The sequence below is a fragment of the Tachypleus tridentatus genome, chromosome 11, assembly GCF_004210375.1.
Source record: "Tachypleus tridentatus isolate NWPU-2018 chromosome 11, ASM421037v1, whole genome shotgun sequence".
NCBI classification, from domain to species: Eukaryota; Metazoa; Arthropoda; class Merostomata; order Xiphosura; family Limulidae; genus Tachypleus; species Tachypleus tridentatus.
In genome coordinates this window covers 4,397,046-4,422,689 of record NC_134835.1, presented here as the reverse complement: position 1 = coordinate 4,422,689, position 25,644 = coordinate 4,397,046, and the positions used below count along the sequence as shown (strand labels likewise).

The following is a 25,644-nucleotide window of genomic DNA, read 5'->3' as shown; positions in this document are numbered from 1 at the left end:
TGTCAAATAAAAATGATTATAATTTGTACAATAGTATGCTGGAAAATTGAAAGATGAAAGAAGATTCGTCTAGAACAATATGCATTCAGGATATCACAATTTCAACCATTACTAGAGTTAGGAAATTACAGCAATTATTTAGTGTCATATCAATTAACTAATTAATTGCAATCAAAATTATACCAATTTAATCAAAGTTGTAATACCCATACCAGCCCTCTTTACAATAAATCTGTGTTTCTGGTTATTATCTTCTTCTATTATATCAACAATCAATTAAGTGAAATTAATTGTAATGAAAATAAACTAATCATAACCACTTGTTCTGATTATCATTAATCATGAAAAGAAACAAGTAATCAAAACTACCTGTTCAGATTATTCCAATACATCAGTCACCAAGTTATGATAACCTAGACTGGTATGAAAATAATCAACCAATTAAAATGGATTTTCACTGATTACTATGTTTGCTTACTCCAGCTATTCATACAACCAAACTATATTTGTTTTATTGTTAAGTTTAAATATTTACACACAATTGGTATTTTAGTATTATTAATATCTTTTATTTTAAGGTTGTTCTTCTTTGAGCCAGAAAGGTCTGGTGATTTGGTATATGTGTACACCTTGTGATGTGATTTGATGGTCTTTTGTTACAGAAAAGCTACAAAATCTATCTGACACTGCCACTAATTTTGGATTGCTGAACAATATACAACTGTCTGTAATCAACCATTCACCAAAGCTACTTGTTGTTTTTAAGCATGCAAAGGTTTACCAGTTGTACCAGTCAATTAATCAAAAGCAATTAACAAGTCTGTTAACCAAATAATAAGCTAGTCACCTAGTTCTATCAGATTCTTGTCATGCCTGAACCATTTCTTAACTGATTAACTGATTTGACTAAAGATTCTAGGTGGTTTATAAACTACTGATGTTACATAATGAAGTTGACAAAGATCAAAGGATAAATTAATCCAATGTTTTACTTTGTGATGAAATTTTAATATATCTTGCACTAAAAGTTGAACAAGTTATTAAATCATACCTCTATTTCAAAACATGTGAAATAACTAAGATAAGCTGACATTAAGAATGACATCTCTGCTCAGGTGTTTATAACAATGCGTAATGTTGGTTCTTGCATATATTCTTTTTACGTATTTCCTTGTATGCTGTACACATCTAAAGTTATAATTTTTAGAATCCACTATTTCCTGAATGCAGTTTGTCTTAGCAACTGAAATTTGACTAAATAAAATTCTGGTTCATAATACAGGTGATGATACAGGTGAAAACAAGGTACAATATAAAATAGGAAACAAAAGATTTGGGCAGCACTGTAGTATTTTCAAGTTATTTTCTAATAAAATATTAGACATTTATATTTCACAATGGATGAATCAGAATGACAAATTACAAAGAAAATGATTGGACATGATGTGTTAAACAAAATGTATTAATATATATGCAAAAATGGCTGGTATGGGTTGAGAACATTTTTACGTAGAGGAACAAACAATGTTTTGACCTTCTTCGGTCATCGTCAGGTTCACAAAGAAAGAAAGAGGTAACTGACCGATAGCTGACCACATGTTTGAAGGCAGTTGTGTAATTGAGCGTAGGAATATAGAGGGTATGTTCAGATGTTTCATTATATATCAATATAGGTATTTTAAACCAATACAAAGAACATCTTTATATCTATATTAATATATAATCAAACATCTAAGCACACCCTCTACATTCCTACATTCAATTACACAACTGCCTTCAAACATGTGGTTAGCTATCAATCAGTTACCTCTTTCTTTCTTTGTGAACCTGACAATGACCGAAGAAGGTCGAAACATTGTTTGCTCCACTACATAGAGTTTTCTCTACCCACACCAGCCATTTTTACACATATATTTTTCTCTACAAGTGGGTTTTCTAATCATTATGGATTAAAATGTATTAGTCTTCATTCAAATTCACTCAAATGTTAAACTGAATTTAAAAAAAAATTTACAATCCTCAAATGGTCAAGAAGCACATTACATTTCTCACATACCTGTAAATTTTTACACAAAGCATGAATTACAACTTTTGATTCACACTTTTTAACAAAGAAAAATGTAAACAAAAAAGTGCAAGTTAAACTATTTCATAAAGACAAGTACAACCACTTTAGCCTTATACATAGGGGTATGGTCATTTTGACCAACCTTGTAAGAACTACATAACCATGAAACTATACATATTTTAATTTTTAATATACTATATGTATCTTCATGAAATTTGGCAAGTTTAGTACACATTACAAATATAAGATTCTTTAGTACACAAATCTCACTTAAGACCCATATGAGAATTTAAAACTTTTAATGAGTCAGTCTGAGTAAAAGAAGATTTTCATGGTAAGAATAAAATCATATGTTCATTTTAAAAAAATATTTTAGTCATGACGCATGGTACACTTCATTTCAGAATTTGAAGAGGAAAGTTGTTTAAAGCTTTAAGACATTTGTGTAAAAAGAGAGAGTGACTTTTTGTCTACTTCCATATGTGGAAAATCATAATCAGCATATCATCCTGCTATACCTGAAATCACGTCACAAAAAAAATCTTCATATTCATCTTTTGCACATGGGACTGTCAAGTTATGTTCAGAATTAAATCATTTAAAATATTCACTGTTTGATAAAAAAAAAAAAGCATAAAAGCTAATATCACAGATACAATTTATAATAAATAAGCTAGGTATTTGTATTCATTATTATCACACAAAACATTCTGTATATACTTCAAGAACTCAGTGTGTATGTACTTAAAACATCTTTATTATGATGAGAATAGAGTTATTGAAAACTACAATAAATCCAAATACTTTTACCTGAATTTAGAGATATATAGATGATTTAGTTAGTACAAATAATCCAAAAATAAATAATGTTATTAACACTATTTATCCAGTAGAATTAGAAATTGAAAATACTTTGTCTCATACAGAAGTACATTATTTAGATTTAGAAATTAAAATAATTGATAAGGATATCAATGAAAATATTTTGCCTTTCTAATTCATGGGGCCCGGCATGGCCAAGTACGTTAAGGCATGTGACTCGTAATCTGAGGGTCGTGGGTTTGCATCCCTGTTGCGCCAAACATGCTCGTCCTTTCAGCCATGGGGGGCATTATAATGTGATGGTCAATCCCACTATTCGTTGGTAAAAGAGTAGCCCAAGAGTTGGCAGTGGGTGGTGATGACTAGCTGCCTTCCCTCTAGTCTTACACTGCCAAATTAGGGATGGCTAGCACAGATAGCCCTCAAGTAGCTTTGTGCAAAATTTCAAAACAAACCAATTCATAGTTTACCCTCTTTTAATAGTAATGAATCATACCCCTCTGTTATTAGCATTATAACTTTGCAATTATTCAGATATTGTAAAATTTGTAACAAATTACAATATATTATCAGTAATGTTCAAATCATCATATGAATCTTAATAGTTAATGGATTTAATTTAATAAAGAAACATTAAATAAAACTATTCACCTATGTAACAAATATAAAAATTAAAGAAATTTTACTAAAACTTTCTAATAATTATTTTTAATTATAAATAAGGTCATTTAACAACTTGGTACTATTTGATTCATATGTACACACTGCTGCATATAAAGGCCTGTTTAGAGCATGATAGTTATGTAGACTTAATGAGAGGTGGTTGGGAGTCATACTAGTTAATTTAGATAACTGGATGGGACCCTTCATACTAGTAGTGCCTTTCTTTCTTTCATAATGATGGCTAGAATGTTAACTTGAAGAGGTAAGTTCATTTAACTTACTTACCCCAATGGTACTGTTTTATTTTTCTTATTCTAATTTTTATTTTTCAATTAATTTTTTTCTTCTTCTTTACTTTGGAGAGCAGTCACCTTCCTGCAACTGTCTGCAGGCAGTAAAGGGTGATATAGATGTGGGTCATTGTGGGCTTGAGCACCCAGATCTCCCTCTCCCAACTTATATTTATATATCTTCAATTTTAGTTTCTATTGTTATTCCTTTATTTTTTAATGTGAGACTGAATATTGGAGATTAAGACTGATAGGCAGTGTATTTCCATCACAATGTGAGTCCTACTTTTACAGTCACCTCCAAAACCTATGATACATTTTATATTCCACATTATAGTTTGTACCCTGGGATTCTTTAAATTAGTGTATTTTTATTTTTATTAATTTTTTAGCTTGTTTGTGGTTATAACAAACTAATACTTAAAACATGGTATACACTGTGCAGTGATCAAAATGACTTTGTATGAAGAAATAGTAACCCAGTTCTTGATGTCCTTTCATACTGTTTCACAATGTTAATTAATTGATGGTCATTGGCCACAGAAATGTCTCATGGGATGAAATTGTAAAATCATGGATCAAAGTTGGAAGAGGGTAATAACTCAGCAAATGGTTGGTTGTGGTAGAAACTTTATCTTAGTTTATGTATTATTGCAATTATGGTAGCCATTTCCTCCTTACATTCCTCTATAACAAATACTAGCACACTCTCAGATGTATTTATAACATTCCTACACACTGCAATACATCGCATTACAGAAAATTTCATAAAGTTTTTTTAATTTGGTGCAAAGATGCAACACCATTTATTAATGTAGTTAACACTCATGTACATCAAAAATAATAAAAGTTCAATACAGCAATCATACCACAAAATTTGGTTGAGATCAGCCCTGCAAACAAGAAATAGTTAAATAATAGAAAAACAAAGAGATGTACATATATATCTATATATATGGATATTATAGTAACTTACTAAAACTTTAGTGCTCCATGGATAGTCAACCAAAGATGGAAATAAGGGACAATATATTTAATAATATATTAATAAATATTTGATCAACAAAAATATGTAATGGATTTTGGAAAAAATATAGCTTGTTAAATACACTTCACATCTTAATGATAGATAATTAATAATATTAATGGATTAAAAGATAAAACTGAACTTGTGGAGAAATGTGGAATAGTTAAAATTTCATGTTTTTATGGTTTAAAACATATTAGACAGATGAGTAACAACTTGAAGCTTAGAAGAAAAGAACATAAAAATGAAATAGATAAATAAAAAAATCACTGACTTACCCTTGATGGAACACAGTGAAATTCTCATGTCACTGATCTAAATAATTTGGAATTACTTAAACATTTTAAGAAAAACAACAACAACAAAACTAAATATAAAAGAATTTTAAGAAACTGTTCCATGCAAACTGATCAACTTGAATAGAGATTTAGGCCCAGATGCCATGGAAGTGAATTTCTAGAATTTGGATTTGTAAATGACACCATTGTACATTAAACTAATTGTATGCATACATTTACTTCGGTATACAAACAAGTTTTTTGTGTCCTTCTTTTTCTCCTGAAGATGGTGGATCATTTTGTCCACCAAAATTTTGTAGTGTTTTTTTTTTTTACCATATACAAACAAAATTATTGTGCATGTAGAGATGCTAGTATTGTCATATTTTAAAGGTTTTATATTTACTCTGACCCTAGTATCTATTTAACTTAAACAAGGTTTTGTTTTCTTATGTGGCATTCTTTTTCTCATAATGACTACTTCAAGAACTGTGTATTAAGATGCTCTTATGATGTCATGGCAAGTAGACTGGACAGTAACCAATAAATCTCAAAAAAAAAAAAAAGCTAAAATGATTTGAAAAAATATTATTATCTATCTATGTCACTATAAAGTAAATAATTTCAGTAGAGAATAATGTAAGATTTCTGGAAAAGTAATCAGCAAAAGTTCTAATAGTGGAGAACAGTGGGTTCTAATAAAACATTTGCAGCATTTAGAGATGAACAACAAACATATTTTTTTTTAATCTCTTTCAGCATGAGCTCGGTCCCTAGAACAGACCTTATAACGATGTTGTGTTGTGCTTGTTTATCAGTAAACATTACAATGCTTTCATACTCAGAAGATAAATTTATTATTAAGTCTTAAGGTCTGTTAAGTAATTGTTTTCTTTTATGCATAAGAGAATATTCAAATTTTGCATGTAAAAATCTCTTATAATGTATAGGTAGTTATCAAACATTTCTTAAAAAAAACGACAAAAAAACTTTACATTTTGTCTGTTATTTTCACTAACAAAACTCTGTATGGCTTCTGTATATTAGACTGATCTTGAAACCACCATAAAAAATTAGAAAATAAATATAAATCATATTTCTTTCATTATAGAATGACAACAAATTATAACAGGAAATTTCTCCAAGATTTTAGGTATGGGCCTGATTCTTTAAAGTAGGTGTTTCTGATAAATGTCAACCAGAAACAAACGAATAGCATGCAGTCCACTTGCTTTGAAATAATACATGTTAAAACAAGTTAAACATATATACAAATATTCTTTACACTGTTGGCTATCATAGTTGTATCCAGAGCTTTAAATTTTTTTTTCTGTCTAAGTTCAAATAGGTTGGTTCAATTACAACACACTTGACAAGACAAATGTCACTTTAGAAATCACACTATAGGCTCTATATTTAAAATAGTTTAGATTTATTTCTGTTTGATATACAAGACTGTTTAATGTAAGTATTAATATTTAGTTTATTTTGTTACCTAATATTTAATGATTGTTTAGATTCATAACAGAAGTGTTTAAGGTTGATTCTTTTAAAATTGTTAGTTGTGACAAATTTCATTGTACTATTCTGTACAAATTGTATGCTGTATATCCAGTTTATTTGTTGTACTAGGTTTCATTAATATTGTTGATCTCATGTTACTTCATTCTTCAGTGTTTTTCTTGTTACCTTAAATGAGTATTGTTACATTATAGCGTTTTGGAGATTAAAGAAAGTACGATGTCTAGGTAAGCAAGGTGTGAATGTCTATAGGTGACTGGTAAGCGCAAATTAAGTAGAGAAAATTTAAGTGAGAGATATCTAGACAGGCTTAGACTGGGTGATTGATAGTTGGTATGGGTATTAAAACTTTAATTAAAATAAAGTACAGAACAACTTTTTGACCTTTTTAGATGTTAGGTTATTAACTGATAAGTATACCTATGTAACTGTAACACTCCTGCAATCTCACACTCTCTTTACACTCTAGTCCCTAAGATGTGCCTAGCAACAGCTTGTTTCAAACTCTTTATTAACCTGAAGATAATCAAAGAAGGTTAAAACAATAACTTCTGTTTGCTTCACGATTTCACATTAAAAACAAACTCATGGTAAATCTCGGAACTCATTTAAGATTGCATAATGCATATTCACACCTACAGTCAGAAAAGAAAACTCAACCTAAGTTCTAATAATAACTAGAGATTAATTAAAGGTTCATTACAAAATTTCAAAACTATCAGTGATTTCATCACCATGTAGGAAAATGCTTGAGAATTATTTTTCAATTTTTCAAAAGACAAAAATGGATTTTAATCTGTATCAGAACTTCTGAAGATACATCAATTATATATATTTTTTAAGAGTAAAGCTACATTAAGTTTTTTGTTGTGTCTTCCACAGAAAATTAAGCTACAGATTTTAGCACTGTAAGTCATTAAACCTACCACTGTTCCACCAGAAGACTAGATTTAGGCCTTTCATAAAACACACCAATGACAACATATAAACTAGATGTTCCACAAAGTACACCAATGATGGAATAAGAATTAGGACTTCAATACACATTTATGATGAAACTGAAAGATCTTTAGCTTTATCCAAATTCTTCATGAACATCTTTTCTGGCACAAGAAAAGGTAAACTTTAAGAGACCACATATCTCTGGTATATCCAACTTGTTAGTTATCAAGTCCAGTGTATACAAAAATCTTAATAAACTAAGGAGTATTTTGATTTTTTTAAATCTGACTTAAGATGTCACAGGGTACCCTGATTACAGAATATTGTCCTTTGTACAGAAATGTTTATTAAATATGATATTGAAATTTTTTATTGTTCAACATTATTTATTTACTTTTTATTTGCTTCTTACACTTTGATACTTAAAAGCTAAGAGGTTCTACAATTTCCATCAAAAGTTAATTGGATTAGCAAATGATTGACATTATGTGAAAGGAAATTATAGAATATTAATCACAATGTTCATGAACTCATTATGTTTATTCAAGTCACAAAAGAATTTGAGGATGTACTCTTTACCTATTGATTTAATATTTTGCATTACTCTTAGATTTGTATTTTGAATATCTCAAAGAGGTTATCTTACAAAATATGAATAGAGTGATAGTGATATATTATTTCTTCACTAGATGCTTTCAATTTCATTATGACCAACAATGTCCATTAAAGAAATAAAACAATTTGTAGATATCACATACAAGTGACAGAAGAAAATTTACTTTCCAGCTAAAATAAGTTACTACACAATTTGTAAGATAAGCACTGTTTATTTGTAAAATTCATGTTATAATAAGAATAATAAAATAGCTATAACCTACTAAATCTTTCTAAAACAATTCAGAATACATTCAGTAACATTCTTTGGGCTGTGACTATTAAATCTCATAACTCCAGACAAATGATGCCAAGAAACACATCATTACAACTACTTGACCACTTAATTATAATTATAAAAACAAAAAACTTGGAAGATTTCAATATACTATTACCGTAGTCTTTTCTGGTATTTCATCATAATTCTCTTCCATCTTCTGTTTTGGGACATCAAACTCAAATACTGCATGTGAAGATCTTTATTCTAAGGAAACAGCTTCTTGTGTTGCTAGAAATAAAGCATAACAATAGATATTTGGTACATCACTATCATAAAAGCCCACACAATGAAATGGCACATCAATATAATGTTCACTAACTTTGTTACACAGAAGCATACACCTGTGAAGCATAAATAAAAAAAAATGTACTTTTTCTCCATGTTTTTACCATAACAAGGAAACAGGAATTAATCTTCAGGCAATGTCTTATTTAAGTTCAGAATATAATGAATTTTTATGTCTTCAGTGGACAATTTATACTGTCATGTTGCTGATTTATTTTGATTGAACTTAAATTTTCTTTCCTAATAAAACTTTTTATGGACTACAACAAACCTTTTATTTATCTCCAGTTTGTAATTTAACAAACATATAATAAACAGCTTTAGCATGATTAGTGACAATTATCTTTTACTAGTTGACATTATAAATTGCTGCATGACCTCCTAAATATATATTGTATCATAATAAATATTAATAACATAGTAATAGGAAAAAACATCTTTAATACAAGCATTTGGGATTTCCTTAAATTATATCTTCAACATTAAAATATCAAAAAGTGTTAGTTTATAGTATATGAACTACAAAGAAACAATGTGAGTTTCAGAGTGAGTTTTCATATTCAATTGAAAGTTAACAAAGAATAGAATTTAATGGTGACAATATAACATAATGTACAATAAAAAGAGCAGCATACAACCTTAATAACTAACATTGTTAAGAGAATCCATTTCTGAGAAAGGTTTGAATATAAACATTGTATCTTTAAAATAACAATAAATACCAAATAAAAACACTAAGAACACGGAAATGATTATATGAATGACAACAGTGAGTATTTAACGTTGTTAATTAGTGAAAACAAAAAGACTTTCTTTATTAAAGAGTTCATAATCTTTGATTTCATAGTCAAGTTTTCTACAATTATTGGGTGGTTGTTATTCTCACTGTGCAATCACATACAAGAGTTGGGTGGACTACATAGCTCATATCTGCATCTAGTTTAACATCCTATAAGCTCATGGGTAGATATTTGTAGGCGATATACAGTTTTACCAATATACATATATTTACAGTACAACAAGTGTTTATATATGATAGAGTATATAGGAATGGGTAGAACGTCTTCAGTTCTAAACATATTTTAATTTCAAATGTTGATGTAAATACTAAGCATAGCTTAATTTGGGGTTATTATGTTGTGATTATTTTTTAACTTAATACTTGAGTTTAAAATTTTGTTTACCAATGAATGTCTTCACTATACAAGTTAAACAAGCCACAAAAGACACAGCCTTGTTTTACACATCTCTCAACCCTTTCGCCCTGGTAGGTTAAAGTGCACGTCTCATGACGTTTAAGAGCGTTATTTTCAAAATTTTATTAAATAGCATTTTTTCTACTTAGGTCAATGAGACTGGCATCAAAACATGGTTTACATATTAAATAATTTTAAAAATTATATATATTTTAATTTAAAAGGAAATGTAAAGAAAACATGTTAAGTATCAGTCCTGTGTGTCACATAACACGTCCAGTTGTCTTATTGCTCAGTTTCTATTTTCAGTGATGTCGAGAAAACCCACTTATAGAGAAATATATATGCAAAAACGGCTCGTTCACGATGAACCTGACGATGACCGAAGAAGGTCGAAACGTTGTTCGCTCTTCTATGTAAAATGTTTTCTCAACCCAAACGAGCCATTTTTGCATATACAGTTTCTATTTTGTTACGCCCATAACACAACATGTACAGGTATCTAATAAATTAGAGATATAGACAAGCCAAATATAAAATAAGAACCTCCTGCTTCTATGATTTGCTGAGATATCAATATATTTAGAAAACTTACTAGAGTAGTTCTGTCCTTCAAATAAAAAAACTAAAAGTTCTTAATTAGCCCCACCTACTACTAAGTAGCATACATTTATAACCAATAGGAAAAGGAATTCCCCTCTGGTATTTGTTTATAAGTAGCTTGAAGGCAAAAGAAAGAATTTTGTCAAAACTGTAGATGTGTAATCAATAAATTATTGCTCTGAATAGGAGTAGGACTATTTTCGACTCACATATACTTTACTTAGAAACCTTAGTAAATTAAGGGATTTTGAGAATACTTATACAATCATTTGATATTTTTTTGTTTTTCAAAAGTTAATGTTTAAAAGCCTACAAACATTATCTCTACACACCCACCCACAACACTAAATAAGGCTAACAAGAGCTTGTGCTGTTCGATGGATGAGCGCAAAATCTTGTAACAAAGGTACATACCCCAAATCAATGTTTTTCTGTGCGTTTCATTTACTTTTTATGTTTTAAGAAATAAAACTGAAATTCAAACATTTATGAGTAAATTGTAATATTTATATTTATATACACATGTAACATACGGTAAATATCACTGTAATTTTCGGTACAGTTGTATTATACTTTCATTTGTATTTTGTAGGCCAATACAGTTAGGCCTGCTGCATTTGTGTTATTCTAACTGTATAACCTGATGTAAATTTAATACCACATTAAACCACGTTCGAAATTTGACAACTTTAAAACAAGACAGTAGTAAATTGTACACGTGCCCAAATAACATTTTCGTACACTTATGCTGCAAAATTCTACAAGCATCAAATAGATGACCAGTAGTACAGACACACCTACAATTTAAATGGATCGACAAGGCTCAAAACCTATAATGTTTATTGGACCAGTGCAACTCTGAACCATATAATAAATATTTTCACACATTCTAATTGCTATTTTATTATCCTGGAAAATTTCTTTTGTACGTTTTGTAGGAAACGTAAGCCACTAAATCCAATAATATGTTCTTGGAACAATGTTCTTGTTCTGTATGTGCGTTGTTGCTCTTGAGAGTGCCATATTACAATTAACATACACAAAGATGATCTGTGATATAAGTTTTGTTTATTTTGAATTTTACGCAAAGCTACATGAGGACTAACTGTGCTAGATGTCCCTAATTTTGCATTGTATGATTAGAGGGAAAACAGTTAGTCATCACTACCCACTGCCAACACTTCGGCTAATCTTTTACCTAAAAATAATGGGACTAACCGTCACATTATAACACCCTCACAGCTGAAAGGGCAAGCATGTTTGGTGTGACGGGAATTGGAACCTGCGACTCTCGGATTACGAGTTGAGTGCCTTAGCCACCTGGCCATGCCAAGTCATCAGTGGTATATTTATAACAGTAATAACAATAATATATACGTATATATATACACACACACACACACAAACATATATACATATACATGAAACATATGGCAACCAAAATCTCACCATACCTCACAAAATTCTGGAAAATATGCATCGTAACCATGGTAAAATAGGAAACTGGATGTTCATAAGTACTTCACCCCTTTACCACTAATAACTCTTCATCACCCACATTTATCAAATTTGATAGTATTTTGTGAAGAGCCATATCATGAATATTTTCTCTCACTTTTATAAAGTATTTTAGACAATTCTTGTTGCAAATACTCTATGCTGTAAAGAAGCTGGCAAGTTCCATCCCACTGTGTTATTGAAGCCACAATTTGAACAGCTTCTATTGTATACTTCTTATTAACTTATTGGATTGCTGGAATTTCTACAAAGTCATAACATAAAGATGTTATAATACTTTAGACAACTGTCATTGTAAGCAGTATACTCTCAAAAAGTTGTTAAATCAAGACAGAGAAAGTTCTGGGAATTGTACCACAAAAGATTATTTGATATTGATGTTGTCAAAGTTCCATAACACTTAACCAGGAATGGTGATACACTGCTTTATGTTTGACAGGTTTCAACTTCAGCTGCTAACAGTAGAATAAAAAAAAGTAAAAAAATTAGAAGAAACTTTCTGGAGGATTATTTCGAAACTGAAAAGGATAGACAGTACTATTCATTTTGTTTGTTCTAGTTTCAAAGCCACCTACTAGCAGTAAAATAACTACAGAAAATAAGAATGAAAAGGTTAGAAAAGAAAACTAATCATATGTACTTTGAAATTTTATGATCAGTACAATCAATACTACACATTTTATTTTACACTTGAAACCTATACTTTCATTATTTACCTACAATCTGGAGAATCAAGTATAATGTTACAGTAATGAGAATGACAGATAAAATATAAAGCTTTCCTGAAGGCCTGGCATGGCCAAGCGCGTAAGGCGTGTGACTCGTAATCTGAGGGTCACGGGTTCGCGCCCAAGTCGCGCTAAAAATGCTCGCCCTCCCAGCCGTGGGGGCGTTATAATGTGACCATCAATCCCACTATTCGTTGGTAAAAGAGTAGCCTAAGAGTTGGCGGTGGGTGGTGATGACTAGCTGCCTTCCCTCTAGTCTTACACTACTAAATTAGGGACGGCTAGCACAGATAGCCCTCGAGTAGGTTTGTGCGAAATTCAAAAACAAACAAATAAACATAATGCAGAAGAATAGTTAATCATTCCCAAGGATATTCCACTGTGATCATCTCTGGGAGTAGATAAGTGAGAGAATAGTGAAAAAAATGTTTAGTACATCAAACGTAGTAATTACTTTTTTATATATTGTTTGTCATACAGTTTTATTTTAGACTGTTTTGCATTGTTAGCTTCAGGGGCGTAGATACTGGGGGATGAGGATACATCCCCCCTTCATTTTAGGTGGGGGTATGGTGCATACAGTGATCCCCCCAACAGTTTGGTCTGTTGAATTGTTTTGTTGCATCACAAGCCTACAAATTGTGTGTTTGTTCTTGCGATTCTTGTGTTCTTACCAATCGAATTACATAATTAGGCCTAGATATAGGCTTTTTCAGTAGCCGAAATGTACATCTTTAATATAGGCGTGCTTCTAAGCTTTTTGATCTAAGCGATAGTTCGTATCAGTCAGTAGGCCTAAGTATACATGCAAAGCTTGTAAGCACTATCACAGAATCAACCAACGTCTTGTACGTAGTGTAAGATTAAGTAAAATTTTCATCACAACAGATTGAACAGAGTATGAAATTCGAAAATATTACTCCCAAGCATAAACTCTTGTGATCTAGATCTGGCAGGCCATTTGTAGCTTGTAGATGATTTCAACGGCCTGCAGCCTCTTCTCGAATTGTATTGCGAGTTTTTGTTTGGGTGTTTTTATTTGATAGACGTGCTTGTAGACATTATATCATAATGTGTTGGCCTTTTGATGAGCTTTAACAGCAATATTATATATATGTAATTGTTTAAGTATTTTTTCGAGAAACTTGCAATTACTTGTGTTGCAACTAGCACACATTATTGTCCCAGCTATGCCCAGGCAGTCAGTCGGCTCGGTAGTCACTGTGAGGTTCGCGCGTTCGACTTAAATACATTGTACAGTTCAGTCCAACTTCATGAGAACTTCAGAGAGTACTGACGCTGTCTGAAGACCCTGTTTGTAGCTACGCATTGTCAACGAGGTTTTCTCCCTGCCGATTTTGCAAAACACGTGAGTCTGTATTAGCCTATTTTTCGTTTAACTTTTATCCCAACAAATTTAATTTCTTCAGCTAGAAGTCTGTGTTTTATCTAGATCTAAGCCCTTTTCAGGGCTTATCTAGCAATCTCGCCAATGAGAACACGAGCCAACGGTCCGCCGCTTTCGCACAACGACCAACTTACTATTCTGCAATCTACAGCAGCAGACATGCCTACCTCTGAAAGTGAAGTTTCGAGTGACCTTGACACGAGCGGCTCATCGGTCACTAGCCCGAAATCCCCCCCAAGATCACCTGCCACTTGTGATGACACTAGTGACCGGGAACAAGAAGCTGTTGACCTTGAAGCCAGCCAAGCAAGCCTTGTAGTTCAAGGTAAATCCGCAACACCTCTACCACCCGCGATAGCTGTAAAAGAAATTCCTGCGATCAACCTTGAAGCCAACCAAGCAAGCCAAGTAGGTCAAGGTAAATCCGCAACTCCTCTACCACCCGCGATAGTTGTAGAAGGAATTCCTGCGATGGTCCGACAGCCCGAGGTCGCGAAACACCTCTAGGCCCTTTTTCTCTCGGTGTCGTTTATTGAAGTTCGCCACCTTCCGTGCGGCGGACTAGTCATAAAATGTAAAGAGCCGAAGGATTATATTAAGCTGTTGAAACCTTGGCCTCAAGAAGCTTTTCACGGAGTAAAACTCAGCATTCACGTACATGGAGATCGACCGCCTTCCAAGCAAGTGGTGATTCGTGGGCTTGATAGCGATATCAGCCTACAAGAAATCCAAGATGAATTATCTAGCCAGAGCATTACTGCCACCAAGATTGAGAGAATAAAATCAACAAAGACAGGCCTTCCTACGCCGCTAGTACGTCTTTCACTACAAAATGTCGCTCTAGCTGATAAATTAATAAAAAACGGCGTGACCATGTGGTTTCTCAAACTCCGAGTTGAAGAGTCAAAACAACCCGCGGCAGTCTCAGTACTTCAGTGCTTCAACTGCCAAAAATGTTGGCATGCGAGAGCTGCCTGTAAAGCTTCACCCAAGTGTGTAGATGCAGCGGCATGCATGCAGTCAAAGAATGCCCCAAAAACAGGGAAGACACATGTTGCGTCAATTGCGGAGGCCCTCACGCGGCTTCCTACCGTGGTTGCCCTAAATATTCTCATGTCCTAGCCCTTAAACGGGAAAAATTTTCTCAAATCCAATATGTCGGCTAATCTCAATATGATTAAGTCGACGACCCTAAAAGACGATTTGATCACTCCATCCAGTAAGACCGTCAAGCCTACAACCCAGGAGAAAGTCCAGCAGCCCCAGCCAGCCGCTCCATCAGCTCCTACATCTCTCAAACGAACCTACGCCGAAGCTACAGTCCGCCGTCGTGAAACAGCTCAGTCTACGTAGACACATAGACTGCTGATCTCACGTCTGGTAACGTTTGTTGCTGAGACCATCATCAAAGTCTGGGGAGGTCAATACGACTCCAAGCAGGAGTTAATCAGAGGAATGGCGAACTCAATTCCCCAGTATTTTGAGTTTCAACCTTTTAGCCCTCAAGAATTCGAAGAGATCCTGTTTGAAAAGCTCATTCTTGACCCTAATGAGGTAAGTTCTTAAAAATTTTAGCTGTTAACATTCAGGGCGACTTAAATCACAAGAAATATGAATTACTCCAACTATGTAAAAAAGAATATATACATTTAATAATCATTAGTGAGACACTTCTTAATAATAATAGTAATTTCAGTCTACCAGGTTATCAATGTTTGAATAAACCTAAAAGCCCAGGTCGTAGAGGTATCGCTATACTCCACTTGACACAACTTAATGTATCATTTCCCGACTTCTGTATCGACACAACTAACGAATTCATTCTTGCCTCCATAAATCTATCTACCCTAATCAAAATAGCAATCCTTGGTATCTATATTTCCCCTTCCACCACCCCTGACACGAATTTACTCCTACAAGTAGTTAACAACTTCCCGTACTCAATTATTATGGGCGATCTTAATTCCAAACATCGCAATTTTAATTGTAGGTCAATCAACCTAAATGGTGTAATTCTTAATAATTTTATTTCTAAGCATGATCTCATATTAGGCAACAACAATATCCCAACTCATACTCACCATGATGGGACCCAGGACATACTTGACCTTGCACTATACACGACGAGAATATCCCACTACATTCAGGATTTCACAGTTCACCATGACATCGGAAGTGATCATTACCCCATATCTGTAACTTTAAATATCGCAGATTCTCGAACCCCAAATACTCAGCCATATCTGTTTGATTTCTCTGCCACTAATTGGCAATCTTTCTGGGAATTTCTTGACCGAAATTTACCTCCAGTCATGACTCAGGCTAACGACCCTGAATCTATCAACGAATATTTACTTCTCATCACTAACGCAACAACTGATGCTATGCATAAAATAATTCCCAAACGTCGTATCAATAATCATCCAAATTCATGGAAACTAACTAGAGAAATACATTTGCTGATCACCAAAAGGCGCAGACTGAGACGTCAATTTACAACTTCCCGAAACCCCAGGATTAAAACTCAAATAAACCGTGTGACCAACCTTATCAGACGTCGCATTAACGAACAAAAGATCAAAACTGGACCGAGTTTTGTGAATCTCTAGATAATTCTTATAAAGACCCTGCCATATTCTGGAAAAGGTTTAAAAGGATTTGCAACGACAACTCAACCAACAGGATTCCTAATTTAAAAACATAATAACATTGTTGCAACTAATGACCTCGAGAAAGCCAACTTACTAGCTGATTACTATAAGCAGGTTTTCGCCACTCCCAACTCGCCGTACTTTAATCATACTCATCTGTGAACTGTCCAAAATTTCATTCAAAATAATATAACAGCGTTCAGTTCGCATTTCCCGTGCTGCTTACCCCACAGTAACCCTGTCTACAGCACTGCCCTTCAAAAACTAGCCAAACCAATTACACCAGCTGAGATAAAACTGATTATTAAAACTTTAAAAAATAGTGCCCCAGGTGAGGATGGCATACGAAATATCATTCTCAAAAAAGCATCACCTTTATTCTTAAGACACCTAACAGCTTTATTCAACTTATCCTTTTATTCAGGCTACTATCCACCTCCGTGCAAATCCGCCATAATTAAAGTAATACCTAAAACTAACCCGGCATCTAGTAATCCCAAAGATTATCGACCCATTAGCCTAATTAACAACATTGGCAAATTGTTGGAAAAAATATTAGCTAATCGTATAACATGGTATTTGGAAGATGAAGAGCTACTCTCTGAAATACAAAATGCTTCCCGGAAAAATAGACAGACAGCTGATCACTTAGTTCGGCTAACTGAATCAGTTACACAAGGTTTTAACAGAAATCACACCACAGTCGGCTTATTTTTAGACGTGAAACAAGCCTTTGATTCTGTCTGGCACCAGGGGCTTAAATTTAAACTCTTCCAATTTAACTTTCCGCCCACCCTAACTGGATGGATATCCAGTTTCCTCGATAATAGAACAGCTAAAGTTAGAATCAGGAACGCTACATCTCATACTGTACACCTCTCAGCAGGGGTTCCCCAAGGGTCTGTACTCAGCCCTCTGTTGTATATTCTCTATGTCAATGATATCCCCTTCCTGCCGCTCAAATATACTTACGCGTCGCAATATGCCGACGATATCGCGGAATGGAGCATGTCACGTGACCCCATCCTCGCTGCCACGAAAGTCCAAGCCACATTAAATAGGATTACCGCCTGGTGTAATACCTGGAGGGTAGAACCTAATGCCTCTAAAACACAGGCTATAATATTTAAACGAAAAATTACGAGGAAAAATAAATCTCTTTCCAAAGTTAAAGTGAAAATGATGAACACCGAAATTAAATTTTCGTCTACTGTAAAATTCTTGGGCATTATATTTAATAGGAAGCTTACATGGACAAATCATTTTCAATCTATTCTTTCTAAAGTCTATAAACGTATCTACTACCTAAAACGTATTGGTAGTATAGTCCGTGGATGTATATCAAACACGATTCTCGCTATTTACAGAACCTACATTCGACCGATAATCGAATACGGTAGCATGATCACGGTCAACGCTCCCTCTTCCCACCTTAAAAAATTACAACAGGCCCAGAATCTTGCCATTCGTCTTGCGCTCCGCTTGCCCAGATACACCCCGTTAGCATACGTCAATAGAGCGAGCTCCATCCCGCCTCTCAAGAAGAGACTCATTCATCTTGCAACCAAATACTACAAAAAAGCAAAGAACCGGACATCATTAACAAACCAAATTCCACGATTATCAGCCACCCCACGCTCTTGGCAGCGATACCTCTCGCCTTATAATTACATACATGCCCTGAATGTAAACTTAAGTGTCTAATCATTCATGTTCCCTTTTTCATTTCCAGCATCGGGCACTGGTGAGGTTGGTTTCTTTCGGCGCCTCACCAGTGAAAGTGGGTTTTCTCGGGGTACTCCCGTTTCCCCCCACAACAAAATTCCTATTACCTTGGATCTATAGATCCCAGCCCTGAAAAGAGGCCTGTCAGAACACACATTTTAATCTATCCAAAAGTTTAAAAGTTTAAGATGTTTAGGAAAAATTAGAAGATATGACTTAACTCAGCTGACGCACTGCTTGCATCTCTCGGCTCGCTCACTCTAAGAAACCGTCGATGACCACTTCGTTTCTGATGTAATTCTTCGAACTTTGGTGGATGTGATGCTGAACCTTCCTCGTCATTCTTCGCTGTCTCCACTGGCCGGCAAATCTTCTCAGTTTCTCCTGACGCTCCCCATTAACATTCAGTAAACTATTAACTTCCAGTTTAGTTTATTTGCGACTGTCGCGTTATTTACACAATTAACATGCCACTCTAGCCTAATCTTCCTCTCCCGTAATCAGTTTGTTTATTAATTCTTGCCTTGTGTGGGGTGAAGAGAAACAACAGTTTCTGACCGCCCCTGGTTATTTTTCGTTCAAAGAACGAAATGATAATTTAACCAAAATCCCTACCCTGATCGGTTTCCAACTTCCATTCTGTTCTATCTTCGTTCGTTGTACGTTAGAGTTTTTCAATAAAGTCTGTATTTTAGCCTGTTGAGTCATCTGGGAAACAGATTCCAATTATGACAAGCAAGCGTCTGAAACTTTCCGATATTAGACAGTTTTGCAAGCCAGTGACAATACTACAAGCCAGTACTACAAGTGACAATGTAGATGTAGATAATCCAACAACCTCAAGCAAAGGAATAGAAACTTGTTATACAGAGAAAATACCATGTTCATCAGAGGACGAGTCTGAAAATGCTTATATAAATATTGCACATCATGAACCACCAGGTAGTTGTGAAACAAGTTTTTGCAGTAATGAAAAATCTGACACTCCACAGATACAGTGTGGAAAGCCATATCATCCATACGCACAACTAATACCACGACAGTAAGCAAAATCTCAATTTCCAGGGCAAGTGGTTTGATGAGTTCCCATAGCTGCACTTCGACAATCAGACTCAAAAAGTCATATGCTTTTATTGTGCCAAGGCGGAAAATAGAGACCTTTTTACAGGGAAATTGGAGAGGCCAGTGGAGTATACCTCCATATCCAACGGTTTTTGCAACTGGAAAAAGGAAAAACAGAAATTCAACGAATTTATTCTAAATAACTTAACCCTTATAATACTATAGATGTATTTATATTTATTATTTATTTTTATTGACCTTTTAAACTGTGTCCGACTCAAAATGCCCCCCAGTGGCTCAACGGTATATCTGTGGACGTACAATGCTGAAATCCAGGTTTTGATACCCGTGGTGGGCAAAGCACAGATAGCTCATTGTGTAGCTTTGTGCTTAATTAAAAAACAAAACAAAAAACAACTCAAAATACCACAAAAAAAGCTTCTGGCATGTATAACACATGAAGATTTTTTATTAATTTTTTTTCGGTATCTTACCTAGTAAGCTTTTATTTTTTATGTTTTAGTTACTCTTGTAATACTGATTAGTTAACACAAATGAAAAATAAAAACTTCATAATTAAATATCCAATATTTTTATTTTGTTTTTATTTTCAGTAAAGCTTGCATAGCAAACTTGTGTCCTGCAGAGTTATCATGGGACTTCAGTGATGTTGTCGCCTTTTTCCAGTTCCGGAAGCCTTCATGGGTGAAGGACTTCTCAGTTTTACTGAAGTGTGTGTGACAGTCAGCAATCTCCAATCTTTAATATTATCTCCTGGTTGTACACTGTACTATTTTAAAGCTAGCCTAACCTCGCATCTATAACTCCATATGAAGACAGTCCCAAATATGCAATCTTCCTCAACTTCAATTATCGATCCACCAGTAAGAGTAGAGAAGTTTCCTCCAGTAAAGGTACCTTCCAACTTACCTTTTGTCTTTGATTTTATGTCCACCAGCTGTTTGAATCAGACATCCTTCTTTCTTGGTCTCTGAAAGTACTTTCATCAGTAAACGCATAGACTCGTAGATGATTTTCACAAATAATGATATTTCTTCTTATTTTAAGTAGACATAATATTTAATCTTACACATTCTACTCATGTCAGTAGATAATGTATTATTCTATTTTTCAATACTGACTATAATTTGTAAATCTGCAAAGATTAGTTGAATTTATTTTTATTACCAAGATGGACATCACGCAACATTAAAGTTTCCAACAGAACTACAACTGAAACAACATTTGGAAATAAATGCAATAAAATGAAATTATTGTAATAACACAACATTAAAATGGAAATAAATTAATTTTACCTAGTGACGTTTCACTTTTAAATTTAAGCATCTGCTCTTAATCAGACTTAATACGACCTTTATATTAAGCCTAAGGAACAGCGATTGCTCGAGGAATTCAAGATAAAATAAATATATTTCTTTTTTAACTTTAATTTTACAGTAATTTTGTTTTAAAGGAAATCAGTAAAATGCAACTCACCTACCTCATAAAGACTACAGTATTGGATTATTCAATCTCAACACTCCTTTAGCCTTACGCAGTTTATTGCGTTGAATCAATTTTCAAGCAACATCAAAAATAAATGATTAGAGGATTTGACTTTAGGATTGTTTGTTTGTTTTTTTGAATTTCGCACAAAGCTACTCGAAGGCTATTTGTACTAGCCGTCCCAAATTTAGCAGTGTAAGACTAGAGGGAAGGCAGCTAGTCATCACCACTCACCGCCAACTCTTGAGCTTCTCTTTTACCAACGAATAGTGGGATTGATCGTCACATTATAACGCCCCCACGGCTGAAAGGGCGAGCATATTTGGCCCGACGGGGTGCGAACCCGCGACCCTCAGATTATGAGTCACACGCCTTAACACGCTTGGCCATACCGGGCCTTGACTTTAGGAACATGGTATGCTCTACCTATAGACAACAATACTTTATTTTTCAAATTAAATGTCACTACTGAAAATTAAGCACACGTTTTCTTCTCATAACAAGCGAGCTCGTTAACTACAGCAATGACAAAGCTAGACAGTGTTTACATCTCTCAAAACTACTTCCTCCTCTTCTAAACATAGCCAGAAGACTGCTTACTTATCGCTAAAGGTTTGAAGCACGCAAAATATCCAAATAAAAACCACCAAAGGAAGAAGAGATGACCATACTTATACAAAAAAATACAACAACAAAACACTTTGATACAGGTATTTTCCTCACCTGGATCATCAGCACTGGCAATGAAAATCATATAAACAATAGCTACGAAATGTGCAAGTTTAGATAGGTTGAGTATTTCAAGTTATGTGATAAATTACTATCCAATGGTACTCATGAAATGTTTCATTTTCAAAAAAGTGTGTTACCCGTTGGTATGACTGGTGTTATGTCTGTGAACCTTAAGATACCTGTATAATCAGATATTGGCTATACTTATGACGTAAGAATAAACACAAAACTGACGGAACAAATGTGGCAAAGAGGATGTTAGAACAATAAAAACAGAATGTTTGTGTTCATAACCTCTGTTTTGTTAACATACAACAAATAACACTAAAAGTAAACCGGTTACAGTTAAGCCAAAAGAGACAAAAACTGTCGCAATCAGAAAGAAGAACAACGCAAATGATATGTAGAAACACACACAGGAGCTCCTTCCATGCTCACCTGAAAACGTTACACATCCTACCATACAAATTTTCACACAATATTTTACAGTCACAGATGTAACAGCTGCGTGCAAGCTTTTACCGAGCTGTGCAGCATCCAGGCATAATCACAACATACGTGCCAAAAAACACATTCTGACTCATTTTGCTGTAACTGCGTATTAATACTTAGTAACTTACTGTGGCTGCAAAAAGGAAATTAAAAACGTAGGTAGCAAACTCAATAAAATTAGGACACATAACAAAACATGTCAAGTAAAAAAACTATAATGTTGCCAACAATTATAAACACACATGTTATATCTCTTCCAGCATAAGCTGAAGCCTTAACCAGTCCAAGCAAACATTAAACATAATAATATCACCACCATCCAGAAACGACACTACCACTAACATTTTTCAAACATTCCAAGATGCACCGGAAATTGTGTTTGTTTTGGAATTTTGCTCAAGGCTACCGAGGACTATCTGCGCTAGCCGTCCCAAATTTAGCAGTGTAAGACCAGAGGGAAGGCAAATAGTCATCACCACCCACCGCCAACACTTGGGCTACACTTTTACGAACGAATAATAGGATTGATCGTCACGTTCTAACACCCCCACGGCTGCAAGGGCAAGCATGTTTGGTGCAACGGGTGCGTCGGGCCTGTACCGGAAATAAGAAAACACTTTAGTCCCATATGTTGGATGTACTAAGAAAAATATTTACATGGAGTCATAACTGTTGGAATACATTCAGAAGGGAAAATTAATAATTGATATGCCTGATCATTCTCCATATTCAAGATTACTTCCAATATATGGGAACTTGAAACACTTGCTTAAGAAGAAAATGCCATTGTTATAAATATAAACAAATCGTTGTTAAAATTAAACTACACATTTTAATTGGCAAATCATGAGTCCGAAGAAAAGGCAGAGAAAATAAAAATCCTACAGAGTCATCGCCTTCTTATTTAAAATTAACTGATTTGTTGTTTATCAAATTTTGTTGTAAATACTGGAAGAATTCACATATTGTGAAAATGAAGTTACGAAAAAAAACATTTACACTCCAGATAATTATGAAAACTAACTTTTATTTAAACCGATGTCTCCATTTGTGGCTTCTTCAGGGCCAATATATGAATCTGTATGATATCACACTATTTGTTAAATTATCCAGTTTCCATGAGCGCTACCATTAATCTGTCACATGGTACGTTACCCACAGCAAAAGTGAAAGATAACACACGTGTTGTAATACAAATAATGTCGAACTTTTTATAACACTTTTGTTCTTGTGTTTTCCTTTTTATTACTATCATGGATAGTGCTGAAAATATAAAATCAGTGGAAGCAGTTCTTGTGAACTTGATGGTTGTTCAAAGAATCGATGCAAACCGAATATATGGGAGGAATCTATTTGTGAAATATGCAGACAGTCATAAAGATTGTGCGTGTTTAATCCCATTTAATATTCATTCTGTGCAGACAAATGAGCAACACAACTGAAATGGATTAAAGCTATTAACCGAGAATCATTGTCGAAGAAAGTATGTGTTTGTTCCGAACACTTTTTAGATGAAATCCCGAAGGATATAAACCAATAACCAATAATAAAACTAGGTCATGAAATTAAAGTAACAACCGGTCGGCAAAAACTGCTGAAACATTCAGAAAGTTTAAGTCTCCAAAAGTAAATTGGCAAGCTTCAGTGGCGATCGAAATGGTGAAACACACGATTTTATGCAAAGTGAATTACATAGTTCGACTGGTGAAAGAAAAAAGTATTATTTCTGATAATATTTTTTACAAAAAAGTTGCTGAAATAGTTTGCACAGTTTGACGATTAGGCCTTACACTTCAGAATGACCATTGTTATGCACAAGAATGGACAAACATTCAAACAATATTTTCTCAAACAAGTGCAACTTTAATAGAGGAAGCAGAATTCAAATCAAACTCCAGGAAGGGACAATGTCAGCAACCGAAAATTTAGTGACTTACAGTAATGTTCTATTATATACAGGCATAGCAAAGAAAGTATTCTTCACTTTGGTTCAATGCATGTCTCATTTCAACAGTTTATTTTCAGCTGTAGATTGAAGATCTAATAATGATGATAGTTGCCCTTAATTTTTAATAACCTAACCCCACGTGTGGAATTTCAACAAGCTTAGCCTGTAAAATTTGTAAGTCTTGGATTCAGTTCTTAGCTGAGTGATTGAAATCACTTTTATTTTGGCTTCCAAGAAAAATAATAAAAGAATACTGCGCAGAAGCATTTATTCAGAGGCCAAATAGTCTCAACAGAAGAAGTGAGATTTATATAGCAACTGTAAATCCTACAATACTTCTAAGTATTTGGTTCTTTGGTAGCAATACCTTGACATGGTTTGTTTGTTTGAAGTTAAATACACAACTACACATAGGACTCTCTGTACTGTGCCAACCAAGAGTATCAAAATCCAGTTTTTAGCATTGTACGTTTACATACATACTGCTGTGACACTGGGGGTATCTCCTCCATGTGGACAATGTTCTTTTCAAAATGATTTTGTTGATGAGCAAGTGATAAAAGCCTCTCTCCGCCATCACAGTGATTGGAAACTGAGTGTGATAAGGACTTCCTAGCTCTACTTGTAGAATATGGGGTTAATGTGCACTTAGGAGTTCTGAGGCATAATTTTCTAGAAACAGTGCAATAGGTAAATTAACTTCCTTAAACTTTAAAAACAAAGTAACCCCAATTTATTCAATTCAGTAATCAGGAGAGATAGTTAGGACCCCTCTTAGCTTTACTCGTAATAGTGTATGAGTGGTCGCCCAGCAGAATAAAGCAATACTATCTGTTGTGTGTATAGGATGGTCTTATGGAACAGCAAAGTTCTACAGAACCAATTGCAAGCAGTAGGAAGTATAGTTAAATTCGGTACTAAAGTGGAATTGGGTTGATAAAAGCACACCTGTCTGTGTAATACTTGCCACAGAGTGGGATCCAGTGGGAAAATGTAAGGTGCCCTGAAACAGGAGGAGAGCAAAAATACTAACTTCCCCTTATAATCTAACAGATGTTGCTAAAGTGATCCCAAAGAGTAGTCGAAAACCCACAGAAGAACTGCCAAATTGCGTAAAGAATGTGAGAAAGAAAGTGTTTGGAGAAGGCCAAATACCCGCCCATTTGATGTTCTCCAGTGAATAATTAAAACAGACGGTTAAAGACCAAGAAAAGTGGCAGATATTATGAAATGTTGCTCAGAAGT

At 34.1% G+C, this 25,644-nt stretch overlaps 1 protein-coding gene and 1 long non-coding RNA gene across 10 annotated transcripts in view; one reads left to right on the top strand and one right to left on the bottom strand.

The window, feature by feature from the left end:
* LOC143231622 (uncharacterized) overlaps positions 1-10,943 on the bottom strand; it is a 68,325-nt gene extending 57,382 nt beyond the window's left edge. For 4 of the 9 annotated variants that reach the window (XM_076466158.1, XM_076466150.1, XM_076466157.1 and 1 more), the window contains exons 1-2: positions 10,622-10,943; positions 8,661-8,773 (exon numbers count right to left, since the gene is read on the bottom strand). In XM_076466158.1, the coding sequence (XP_076322273.1) occupies positions 8,661-8,699 (39 nt within the window). In that variant the 5' untranslated portion in view covers positions 8,700-8,773; positions 10,622-10,943. Of the gene's footprint in view, positions 1-369; positions 419-8,660; positions 8,774-10,014; positions 10,554-10,621 lie in introns of those variants that run through there. The other 5 variants (XM_076466153.1, XM_076466152.1, XM_076466156.1 and 2 more) reach the window with 5 other exon arrangements.
* A 3,803-nt stretch (positions 10,944-14,746) lies between these two features.
* LOC143231412 (uncharacterized) lies at positions 14,747-21,568 on the top strand. The gene is made up of 2 exons (XR_013016908.1): positions 14,747-15,837; positions 20,336-21,568. It is a non-coding gene; the product is annotated as an uncharacterized LOC143231412 (long non-coding RNA).
* Positions 21,569-25,644: the final 4,076 nt, after the last annotated feature.